General features: G+C 39.9%; 1 protein-coding gene across 5 annotated transcripts in view; it reads right to left on the reverse strand.

Annotated features, from left to right (window-relative positions):
- Nucleotides 1-12,718, reverse strand: part of LOC108894530 (collagen alpha-1(XIX) chain) — a 97,892-nt gene that overhangs the window by 8,449 nt on the left and 76,725 nt on the right. For 4 of the 5 annotated variants that reach the window (XM_051076461.1, XM_018693199.2, XM_018693200.2 and 1 more), the window contains 15 exons: nt 11,872-11,925; nt 11,656-11,709; nt 11,074-11,118; nt 9,954-10,004; nt 9,738-9,782; nt 8,780-8,806; nt 7,567-7,620; nt 6,602-6,646; nt 6,228-6,272; nt 6,068-6,130; nt 5,587-5,622; nt 3,954-3,998; nt 3,315-3,458; nt 1,945-2,011; nt 1,725-1,862 (listed from right to left, as the gene is read on the reverse strand). In XM_051076461.1, the coding sequence (XP_050932418.1) occupies nt 1,725-1,862; nt 1,945-2,011; nt 3,315-3,458; nt 3,954-3,998; nt 5,587-5,622; nt 6,068-6,130; nt 6,228-6,272; nt 6,602-6,646; nt 7,567-7,620; nt 8,780-8,806; nt 9,738-9,782; nt 9,954-10,004; nt 11,074-11,118; nt 11,656-11,709; nt 11,872-11,925 (913 nt within the window). Of the gene's footprint in view, nt 1-404; nt 1,277-1,724; nt 1,863-1,944; nt 2,012-3,314; nt 3,459-3,953; nt 3,999-5,586; nt 5,623-6,067; nt 6,131-6,227; nt 6,273-6,601; nt 6,647-7,566; nt 7,621-8,779; nt 8,807-9,737; nt 9,783-9,953; nt 10,005-11,073; nt 11,119-11,655; nt 11,710-11,871; nt 11,926-12,718 lie in introns of those variants that run through there. The other variant, XM_051076462.1, reaches the window with a different exon arrangement.

Consider the following 12,718-nt stretch of genomic DNA (forward strand, 5'->3'; position numbering starts at 1 on the left):
CTCTATCAAAGATCATTTTCTGTGGGGATATTTCTGTACTGTATAGCACAAAGTAGAGCAGCTCTTATATTATAAAACGTTTGTTTCAGTCAGTATTAACAAATATACAGAATCCACTGGAATACAAAATTTTAAATGAATGTTAAAACAAAATGTTGAATTTATGAAATATGTACTAATACACAATGGGTTACATCAGTGAGTACTTCCATTATGATCTTAAAAGTAAAAGATGAATAGAATGATAAATGAGCACTCAATTACAACAAAGGATGGAAAAAATAACAAAAAAAAGAAATGATGCTCTTCAGCATGCGTCCTTATGGGTATTCTTTAACAGCTTGAGACTTTCACCCATGTGAAATCAAACCATGAGGAAAAAAAGACTGTGAATCCAACAGAGGGGTTATTTTTCTCCATAAACAATTCATTTTGGCATATTGGAGAAGAAGTCAAATTGGATATTCCAGAGGAGCACAGTCTCCAGCGGAGGATGACGAGAAATAATGAGGAAATATTACCCCAAACTCTCTCCCCAGCTGAGTGGAGGCACAAGTCAACAAAGAAAAAATTAAGAAGTTGTTGAATTTTTGATTTATCAAGGGAAATAACTTTCCTCTTTGTTTTCAATAAATATTTATTGCAAAGCTGCATTAAGAATCACCTATAAAACACTCTTTTGAAGCATAAAAAAATAAAACGAGCAAAACAAAGTCCAAGACATGTGTAATGCAAATGGCATTAACACAGCACAAATATTTATAGTCAAGTAGTTGCCTACTTTAGCTACATTATTCATGAATGAAAGCAGCATTATATATTATAGCAGTGGGTTAAAGAGTAAATGGTCTTGAATAATGTGAGGTAGATACAAAGCTCAAAGAGAAAGGCCAATGCAGTGGTGCTTTGATCTGCACCAACACGTAACACACTCCTCCTCTTCAAAAGTTATGATACTATAGTTCTGCTGTGGACACAATACAAATCTAGGCAAGTCTGAGGTATAAAGCCTGACCAACAAACCATTAGTGTTGTATGAGCAGTCAGAAAGTTGTATCAGTTTGATAAAGAATGTTCACTCTCTTTCCTGACTATGCTCCTTTTGTATTTTAGAAGCTTTCTTTCCTGGAGTGAGGTATCAATACTGGGGCTCTTTCCTGTCCACACTGATAATACTTTCTCTTATTCACAGCCAATTCTTCGTTTGTCTTCATATTTCCCAGAGAGCCGCTGTGCACCACACTCCTGGCCTTTCCTCTGCTTCCCGCCCCTCAGTCTGCATTGATATATGGGTGTAAGCAAGAGAAAAATACCCATGAATCCCTACAAAATGAAAGTGTTAGCCTACAATAGTGCCCTCGCCCCCAACTCTTTACAAACAGAAAAACATCTTAAACTGAGTTCATGTCTATCTGCAGCCTTGGTTTTATAGGAGTAAATGCTGCCTCCTTTAAATATAGTAGATTACATCTGCGATACAGCGTAAGCTAGTTGGACTAATTGGTATAATTAAAGCACCAATGAGCCATACACATACAGTATGCTGTGGCTCAATAAACATTCAGTCATATCAGACAACAAATGGTTAATCAAGTTTCACAGACAGTTTTGAGCATTCAAATGTTAAGAGTGTCATTTCTTATTCATATTTTAACAGAGGTGGTTATTTTTCTGAGGTTGTGTTATGGTGTCCAGGAGTTCTGCCTGCCAACATGAGCTCCTACCTTGAGGACCGGGAGGTCCAGGCTCTCCTGGCGGGCCTGGTAATCCATCCTTTCCAGGAGGTCCTGGAGGTCCTTGGAATTGTGAAGCTAGGATGCCTGCAGGTGTCTTCTGCAGTATGGCAGAGCTCGATAACTTCTCTGCAAGGCAAGAAAAATAAAAACTTCACATGTAGAAAGCTACAAGGCAGAAAACAGAAAATAAAGATGGACAAAAATGTACCTTCAAAGACTCTCAGTACTTCATTTCGGATAACCGTTTTGAGTTCCTCCATGAAGCCAGGATCACCCTGTGCGTGTGGAAAGAATAATATAAAATTTATTGAAGGATTTTGACACAAAAAAGAAAGAGAATGCAATTAAGAGACAATAGTAACTAAACTTTCATTTGCAGTGAACTGGCAGCAGAGGAGATGCAGTGAAGATGATAGTTATCACGGCATGAAAATCAAGTGGATGCCTGTCATACATCTCAACTCAACAGATACGGCTTGTGAAAAGCATGCTGAAAATAATGGCACGGTAGAGGGATTATGGCTCAAATTTAGCTTTCTTTGGCTCTTCTAACTATACAGTGAAATCCCACATTGCATTATAATATAACATCTGCACCTTAAGCCCAGCTAGAAATAAAATGGATTAACCTGGGGCTTTTCTGTGTGGGTTCTCTCTGGGTACTCCAGCTTCCTCCCACAGTCCAATGACATGCATTAGGTTAACTGGTGACTGTAAATTGGCCGTAGGTTTGAATCTGAGTCTGAATGATTGTTTGTCTGTATATGTTGGCCCTGCAATGGATTGGCGATCTGTACAGGGTGTACCCCGCCTCTTGTCCAATGTCAGCTGGGATAGGCTCCAGCCCCCCACAACCCTTAATGGACAAACGGTATAGATAATGGATGGATGGATGGAAAATCTATAAAGAGATTCCTTGGTTTTGTTACTTTATGTCCAGAACTGTAGAAGTGCTCTGTATGTCTGTAAATGTATGTACAAAGCAAATATATAACGACATTATGATCTGGCACTCATAAGAAAAAGACCCAAATAATATGGTTTTAAAAAAGACAGTATACTTAATATCAGTCATGTGAACCTTTCTGAACTGTGTTGTTAGATCTTTCCAGGGCTGCATCAGTAGCAATGGCAAACAATAGTAGCTTTGGACCTTGAATCTTTGCATTCAAAACAGTTTTTCATCTCTGCTGTGAATGTTATATAACTGTGTGACTGCGTACAGTATGTGTAAAATGTCTGTGACACACGGAGGTGTTTTCACTGCTCTGCAGATCTCTAGGCATGCCCACATATCTCTGCCTTTCTCTCTGTCTCCATCTCTCTCCCTCCCTGACCTTCTGTTGCGCCTAGATGATCAGGAGTGGGAAGCGTTGAGCAGAAAGAGAACAGCAACCTCCCTTGCACAGCTTTGTTTGATGTTTCATGCAGAAATCTGTGGCTGCACCATTTTCCACACAGAGAATGAGAACTGGACTAGTTACACAAGCTCATGAAGGAAGTAGGCTGATTAAGGTTTTAATCATCTGGGAAGACAGTCTTTGTTTGCTCACAGGTATCTGCAAATTTACAACTTACCAGGAGCCTTACACTCTCAAACTGTCCTGGGGGGCCAGGATCACCTTTTTGGCCTGGTGGTCCCATTGGTCCAATTGATCCAGGATCTCCTGTACGACCTCTCTCGCCTTGAACGCCTCTTTCTCCAGGAATCCCTGAATCACCCTGTAAGACAGACCCCAGACTTATCTCAGCCCTGTATGATGCCAAAAAACATTTTGCATCATATAGATGCAAAAGTTAAATTTCCTGCCTGGCAAAGCTGCACCACATTCATTATAATATTCAGGTCTGATACATACCCAACTGTATCACTTAACATGCTATACACAGTGACCCATTTCTCTTAATGTGTCCAGTCACTCACCTGTCCTGGGGTTCTGTTGCCAAATATAAAGCTAAAAGCCTCATTTTGTACCCTCTATTACCAGCATTTGCAATAGATTACTGCAGAAGTGTGACAGAGCTCTTTAATTTTGCCTTGCAAATACAATGGGAAACGGCACTGAGCGTTAAATGCCTTTATCTAGTGCTTATGTGCTTGTGGGGATTAGTCATATTTGTGCTGAAGTGAAGACTTTTATTACTATTCATCAAAACCTTTTTTGTGTGAGTCACAAAAGCAGCTTCTTTTTAGGAAACAGGAATGATGCTACTTACACGTTCTCCTTTGGATCCTCTGTCCCCTGGTCTACCTGTAGCTCCCTTAGAAAAAAAGGAGAAAAATATATCTTAAGTTTGTTGTAGAAAAAACAAACAAACAAACAAACAAACAACAACAACAACAAAAAAACAAGGATAGCTGGAAAAGGAAATTATGCTGACCCTGAAGCTTTTCACCCACTACACACAAAGTATTGATGTTCAGTTACATGCAGGGGCACACACAAAACTCCATTGCTGTAATCTATAATACAAAGCTGCAATTATTATTATTTAAAACAATCATATTGACATGTTGCTCATATTTACTCTAATATTTGCAGAAGTTTCAGCTCTGTTCTCTGAGGGTAAAAAAATAGTGAGCAAGCTTTTCCTGAATTACCTGACTTTGAGAAATTGACTTTTTTTTTTAGATGACTGTGCATTGATTGCTTGTTGCTCAGCTCAGGTGTATTGCTTGTATAATATCTCCCTGTAGTGATTCACCTTCTGCAATGTCACGGCTGCTCTGTATCACTCCTGTTTTGTTTGAGAAATGCCTGCTTTCCCACCAGCTGTCTCTACTGTATGGAGGAGCTGGGAGAGAAAATACCTGTCTCTGGCTTCATGTCACAACATCTTGTGTCTTCCAATCCCTCCCTGTCACTCCTCATTGCTTCCTTTTAAAGCGCTCACAGCAATACCTCTGGGAGCATCTTTGTATCAATTTCCTGCTGGATTACAGGAGCCATGCAAAAGACAATCTGGCATGATGTGGTTTTAAAGCGGGCATCTCTTTGTGATGCTGTTCTCCCCTGCCTGCTTTAATCTGCAGTACTCTGTATTCCCCAATGCCTGATGGGAGGCTTAAATCTATCATCTTGCCCACTGAAATGTGCTTCCCTGAGCATTACATTAAACCTCAAAGCAGTTTGCACGGAGTCTGAGTGGAGGAGCAAAGCCACCTGCTAGATGGCACTGTTGCCCCACCAAAAAGACAGAGAGGTATGAGAATAAAACTGCAGAGGCTCTGTGCAGTGCTGAGATTTTGATGGAAGAATATTAACAACTAATAATCAGAAAACAATAAACTGTTGAGGCTGTCATTAAGGCGTAAGGTGAAAAAAATCAGCAAAACAGCAAAACAGTCATACTCGTAGTCAATCCAGTTTGGGTATTAGATTGCATAATTTTTGTGTAATTTGTCGGAAATGGCTATTCATGGTAGATGTTTTCTTCATGCTGGGAGCCCATTCTGTGTGATTATGTAGTAAATAGCGTATAATATATTTGATCAGTCACCTAAAAGCAGACTTTGCTGCAGTATTTGTTTCAATTTTAGCTAGGTTCATCAGGCAGGAAAATGCATATTTAATCTAAGTGTCTACTGCCCTCTATTACAAACATTTTATCATTGCCTGAAAGCATTAACTGTATAATTAGGGTAAAAAGACTAAAAGTCAACAAAGCCTTAAATCTGCAGGATTCCATTTAGCTTTTATCGTTAAAATCTCAAATATGCAAATAGGTTTAATGCACTCAGGATGCTGTAGCTAGGGGGGGATAAAAATCTGCTGTGCCATCTTTCTGTAGCTTGGCCGATGTAAAGCACTTTCTTTAAGGGGATTTGCAACATGTTTGCACAACTCACCTTGTATCCAGGAGTTCCATCTTTTCCAGGTCTCCCCTGCTCAAGAAGCGCAACACAAACAAAGACATTTTGTATCAGCTCCCACCTTCGATTGGATCAGCACTGTTGCACTCCTAGTAATCTCTGCAGTTAATGAGATATCTCAACCAAAGGATAATGATCCTGATTGCTGTGCGAACACTGTTCCATTGTGGGCTTACAGGGAAAATTACAGAAACCATCTCTGATGGTAATTACATAGAGGAATGTAATCATCTACAGGACAAGTGATGACTAACATACATATTCTATCCATATTGTCCTTGAATCGTGTTCTTTTTCCCCATGTAATGCTAAAACAACCATGGATAAAGCTGCTGATACAAAGGAGCGGTGAATGATTCAGTCATATTTCCAACCTGAGGATTATTGGAAGGTAATCTGGTTACATCTAGGTGTGATTATAAAGGGAAGAGCAACAGAGTTCATGTAGCATCCTTACAGGAACACCTTGGGGTCCCTCGGGCCCTGGGAATCCTGTCTCTCCGAGCGGCCCCCTCTCACCCTGTCAGAGAACAGAGACAGCCGATGTGTCAGTTGGCAGTGACAAAGGAATGACGCATGGATTGACAGCTCAAAGAGAGTTAGAGGCTGCAGCTCACCGGTTCTCCTGGGATCCCTGGCTCTCCACGAGTGCCGGGCTTCCCCTGTCAATCACAAACATAGGAAGAGTACAGACCATGTTTGACAGGTCCTCAATGGTGTCATATCTACAGCACCTCTGCAGCCTCCCATTTATAATACAGCAACCAGCCTACTATAGCTGAAAATCCACTGAGCAGACCACAGGTCTATATCTGAGTTCATAATTCAAGAGCTGTAGTGTTATGGGACCTCTGTTTTGATAGCTGCTATTCTGAGTACTTTATGAAACATCATTGACTTGTTGCCAGCAGCAGACTTAAACAACACAGAAGATTGATCAAGGAGGAGTATGAGTTGAGGAAAATTAATTGAGAAAAAAAAACTCACTTACTGGAGGACCTGGTGCCCCAGGTGGACCAGGCAACCCAATATCACCCTGAAGGAAACACAACAACACATGTCAGTTACACAATAAACACATTATATAAAGAACACACATAAATCACTGTCATTTCAAACAGAGGCATTAATAATGATATCAGAGACTGCCTAAAGCTGGGTATAATGAATGCTCCCGGGCTCCTCAGTCTTTGGCCAAGCACAATGCAAAAAGGCTTAAACATTTGAAAACACTATACATTTCTACTCAGAAAAATCACAAATATAGATTTATTATAAACAACATCCTTAAAAACCTAAGCCTTCTTCATTTTTCAACAGCAAACACTTTGCATATGTCACATCTTTGACAGTATTCCCCTAAAGGATAAATTACTCTGGATGTCACAGAAACTGAAATGTTCCACCCCCAACACACACACACACACACACACACACACACACACACACACACACACACACACACACACACACACACACACACACACACACACACACACGCACGCACGCACGCACAAAATACAGAGTCACACATTGTCATTCAGAGTTAACCTTTTCATACAGATTTAGATGTAGGAAGCTGTTGCATGCAGGGTTAGTTTTGTTCCGTTATGGAAAATATATCCAACAGTAGCAGTTTTACAATGCTGATGGTTAACTATTACACTATTACACTTTGGCCCCAAACTGCCTTGTGTCAGTCAACATTTCAAAAAACCCCAAGTGATTGAATTCTACTAAACACAAGTGCTTTCCCTTAAGTTGAGTCATGACTTCAACAGAAAACCACAATGTGTCTCAGTTTCACACTGGCAAGCCCCTTTTTTTAGTTGGACATCTCAGTTCAGAATAATACTGGTAACAGGTTCCGAAATGAAAATGAAGTACAGAGGAAACACTTTCCCTCACTTTGCAGTCAGGTTAAGTCATGGCAGATGAGACACCGCTCTTACTTACCTTGGCACCGGGTAGGCCTTCCAGCCCAGGTAATCCCATGGCCCCTGCTTCCCCCTGTGAGAAAAAAAACACAACACCTGCTGTGTCAAGACTACTGATATATACTAAGGCTTGCTAGCTTGCCTTTTTGCAACCTAGAATCATGCTAATTTTGGAGGGTGAGTTTGGTGATGAGCTATTGGAAGGTTGGGAAGGACATTATTTTAAGACTATAAGTAAACATTACGCATAAACAAGCAAATATAGATCAAAGGTACATGAAAGAAAGTAAATAAAATTCTTCAGGAGCCAAGATTTCACATATTTTTTATCTCCTCTTGATATTCTTGACCAGGTGTTAATACAACCCTTCATGTGTCAATATGAGAATAATCCTAACAGGACAATACTCTAACCTGAGTGTATTATATTATATGAGATATGACACATACTGTCACACCTTGTAGGCTACAGATGGGATAGAAAAAGACCCCCATTTGACAGTCACAATCAGACTTGCTTTCTGCGCTAAAAATAGACACCCATTCCCTGTGTGCGAACAAGTGATGGCCTCTATCTACCTCATCTTGCTCAAGCTGCCATGGAGAAATGCCATTACAAAAAATAGAGGGGCAACTGGTGCTGACATAGACGGATTGTGCAGGTAATTGTCACACATGTAGATTGTCATGAATAAGCGAGTGTGGCTAAGGGGAGAGTGGGCCAGCCAGAGGATCAGCTGTGAGACGGATTGGGGCAATTCCACCACAGCACTGGAGCTGCTCACACAATTTATTAAAATGTCAAATTAACATCCTGGTGAAAAATCACTGTGCAACAAAACAATAAAAAATGCAATTGGCCCCGTGAGAATAAAGAATTCGAGTAGATGTGTCGAATTGTTTCCATGTCTGTGTGGATTGTTTTCAGGCATCAGTTTCAGGGGGAAGGGCATCTGAAGTGCAGAGAGGGTTCATAGGTTCCCACTGGCAAGACAATATGGTACAACAGTTTCATATTTGCAGGAGATGTGGTCATTTTTTGTATGTTCTGTGTGTTGGAGTTCTGCTGAGAGTGGTTAAGTGCTCATGCTTGAGGGTGTATTGACTTATGTTGGAGAGAACCACAGAGACAAAGATAGAAAGCAACTGGCAACTCTGACTATATTTTGTGCAGCACAAAAATAGACAAATATAAAAAAAAAAAAATTCCAGGATGAAAAGCTTCAACTCACTGCAGGTCCTTCATCTCCTTTGAGACCCTTAAAAAACAGGGAAAAAAGGACAGATTAGTCCAATGAATGTGACAACTGGTGCCATAAAAATCATAAATATACTCTGAAATGACATGTGGCTACTGCATGTTATTGTCATTAAAATTTATAGTATTCATTATTCCTTCTCTTTTCTCTCAATTTCTGTCTGTAAATCAAGCCTACATTGTGTTTATGTAACTGTGGCCTTTCTCAAGCAAGATTAAAATGACCAGGATCAAATAATCCAGTCTGGATTATTAGTAAAGAATTTAAGCATTTTTCCACATTGAAACAACAAGCAATTATTGATAAATTGGGGCCCTTGTTCCTTTTAACACTGATGAGGATGCTCTCTTATTGATTGCCCCAGAAGAGCTATTGTGCTGTGATGGATGCAGTACAGGGAGAGGCATCTTCAAGATTTAGCTGTGGTTCATGTGCATTGTGCACTGGGGATATTGGAGTGTCTATTTTTTGTCACCACCTTAAGTGTACGTTGTGGTGAATGGATCCCTGCGGGGCCTGTGACTGAATGTCTCCCAGGACTGGACAAGATTACAAACTGTCTGATAAGGAGGTGCAGGGGGAGCTGATAAGCAAATCGGGTCACTTTGGCTTGGCACTGTGTAGAGCAGCTGAACTTCTAAGACCATTTTGCATATCAATGATGTTGTGTGTCCTGGGGTAGGTCAGAGACACCTGTTTAAGAGTCAGGAAGCCTCTAGGCCTTCACCAACCACCAGCTCTCAAGGAACATGACTGACTGTGATGTAAGGGCCTAAGAAGCTGAGATAACACTGGAGAGCTGGACAGGTTATTTGTTATTCTGCTCTCTCAGGTTCCGCAGCTCATACAGTATCAACATGTCTATGTGCTAGTGCTTCTCCACAGTACACTGTAGAGAATTTGCTTCAGGCATAACAATGATTATTCTTACCGGAGCGCCGGGAGCTCCAGGGGGTCCTAAAATAGCTCCACCACTCTGAAATGACATTTTTTATGATATGACTACATATTTTACAATTTGGGTCAAACACATTCCAACTACAAACATAGATAGTTTCTGACAACATGATTGAAGGCACTGTCCCATGCATTTAATGGATCACAATGACATTATCACTGAGCTTAAGTTATATGAAAAAGTCTTTACCTGCAACTTGTATAGACTGCTCATCCCATTGCCCTCCACATAAGGTACACCCTAAAACACAATCATTAAATCAGACATCGCCTCTCAGACACTCTCCTCACTGTTCTGTGAGTTTTAGGCACCAAGAGTCTTTACAGAAAACTGTACAGTAGGTCTAGAGCAGTTATACAGTGTTAAGCCCTTAAAAGCTACATGAGAGAGATCAATAGCTCATTTGGTGATTACACAAAAAGAGAGGAAGGGAGTGCGAGAGAGTGAGAAGTGAAAAGAACACGAAAAACTGAGAGCAGTAGGCTTAATAATCCTTGAGCCTGTGGTAATTCAAAAAAGGAGAGCATCTCAGAAATACAAAAGAGCACACTGATTAAAAGAGATTCGGCTATGGGAACTAGGCAATCTAGACTTCTTGGGTACCATTAGAACATTAAATAATGTTTTTCCTATGATATACTGGTAGAGGGCAACTATTGTAAATGTGGAAGGAGTCAAGGTTCTCATTTAGAAGCAAGCGGATACCTTTGCCCTTTTCAGGCCACTGAGCCATCCCCTGTCCTCCTAGACGGCAGTTTATGAGACCAGGGTGTGGGGGGGCACGGCAGGTTCAAGGGGATGGCTGATGAATTATAGATTTGCCTTTGGAAGTGCTTACTCACTGGCCTTTTAAAGGGAGGGAACATGATTCAATGCCAGTGAGCAGGTCACCACAGTTTCATCATATCTGTACTTGTTTGTCAGTTATGTTTTTCTTGTCACACTAAATACTGTTACACTGAACAAAATGTAAGTGCACTGATTTCATTTCTGCAGGAAGAGATGCCAAAGCAAGGTTCTGGCTCTAACCTTTACATGAAAAGAAGATCTTTGAATAGTGCTGATAAAAGCAAGAAAAAAAAGTTATGTTTCAATGTTTTGTGCTAAGTGGGTTGAATACTTGGCTATAAGTCGGTAACTTTCTTTTTTTTTTTTTTAGAACAGAATAAATACAGTCAGAATGTCTAACAAAACAGCAGTAAAATGTATCTCAGTGTATATATGAGAGCAACACAGAACCTATGAACCTAACAGAGGTTATGAGATTTGTTATCCTCAGGTGGCTCTTGTTGAAGAAGGAGGGACTTACTGGAGGCCCTGGAAGACCTGGTCTGCCCGGGGGTCCTTCATTTCCCTGCCAAACACAAACCAGAGGAATTTTTAAACATGCCTGTGAAAATGGAATGAAGCACAGTCCTAGGCTAATGTATTCTATTCCAAAGATAAGGAAAATGACTTGCAAGCCCTGAGAAAAAAAGAGGGATTACTATAAGAGATCTGGTGTCAACAATAAAAAGCTTGAAACTATTTGTTATTATTAAATCATTTGTTAAATTATTATTTTTAATTAATCAACATCAATGGGAGAAAATATGGTTAAGAAAAAAAATCTTTAACATAAGATCTACTTTCTAATCTATCTTTTGGTTTTATGAAGAAACTCCATTTTAGGGGAAAAACATTCAGACATGTTATTTATACTCCCAGTCAGTTATATTAATTTGTTACAGGCTTTTGCGCTACAGTATTCATCTAGACTGATACTTTACATAGATTTAAGTAAGTCATATGCTGTACACATTCATCCACTATATACTGTATAGAAAACCCAGGAACATATAAACACTGACTACGTCAAACAGATAAATGCGTAAATGGTAAAACTCCTTACTTTTTCTCCTTTTGATCCTGGCTGGCCCATTGGACCAGGTCTGCCCATAAGCCCCTGCAAACACAACGGCACCCTTTGAAGTGAAATCTGATCTGAGCACAAACCTCAGACAAAATCCTCACACATGCTGCAATAAAATAGACCTGTAACCATAAAAAAGTAATAATGAAAGAGATTCTGTATAGTATAAGGTCACATGAAGGACAGGCTTCTTACCGGGGCCCCTGTACGTCCGGTCACACCAGGAAGTCCCGGTGCTCCTGAAGGCCCCTGGAGGAGATAAAATGGATCATTTAAAAATAAATCATTTCTCACTCTTGAAAAAGAATATTTACATTCATATTTTACAGCAACACTGCACTTACAATTTAACTTCTTGGCACTACTCAAGTGAGATGTTGAAAAGATAAGATCTACAGTACTTCAATGTGAGCACGAAGCAGCACACAGCTCACGACCCTGCTAAATTACTGGCTGCTCACTCCACACTAAACAGATACTCTCTACCTAAGGAGTAAAGCATAATGTATTGGTCCAAGTCATATCAAACCTATTATCTTGTTGCCCAGAAAGGCTTTCCAGGAAGCCATTAGCAACAGCAATCACAGATGAAAGAATATAGCACACAAAGCTTAGAAGTGTATTGGGTGAATTAGAAAACTTGTCTATTCACTGCAATGACTACTGGGATATGTATGTTAATATTATCTTATCTTTAAATATGCAGAAGCTTGACACATTCAATTGTCTATGGTAAGGCATCTGTGCAGCATTTATATTAATTTGTTTAGATAAGGCATTTCTGTATTGTTTTATTGTATTTTAGAATGGCATTACATGTGTTTTCCTCAATAATTTATCTTATCACTGGAAAAGAACTTAAGCTGGTCTATAAAATATACTTTTATTGAGCCTATAAGATCAAGTAATAAGGTTCTTGTTAGAGAAAATCTTGTCACTGCAGTTCAATGCTGAAAAGTTGACCTATGAAATGCTTCTCAGCTCCTTTAAAGAGTGCCTTGTTTTTAATTAGTGCACGCACGCACGCACGCACGCGCACACA

Source organism: Lates calcarifer, linkage group LG16_LG22 (assembly GCF_001640805.2).
Source record: "Lates calcarifer isolate ASB-BC8 linkage group LG16_LG22, TLL_Latcal_v3, whole genome shotgun sequence".
In the NCBI taxonomy this organism is placed as follows: domain Eukaryota; kingdom Metazoa; phylum Chordata; class Actinopteri; family Centropomidae; genus Lates; species Lates calcarifer.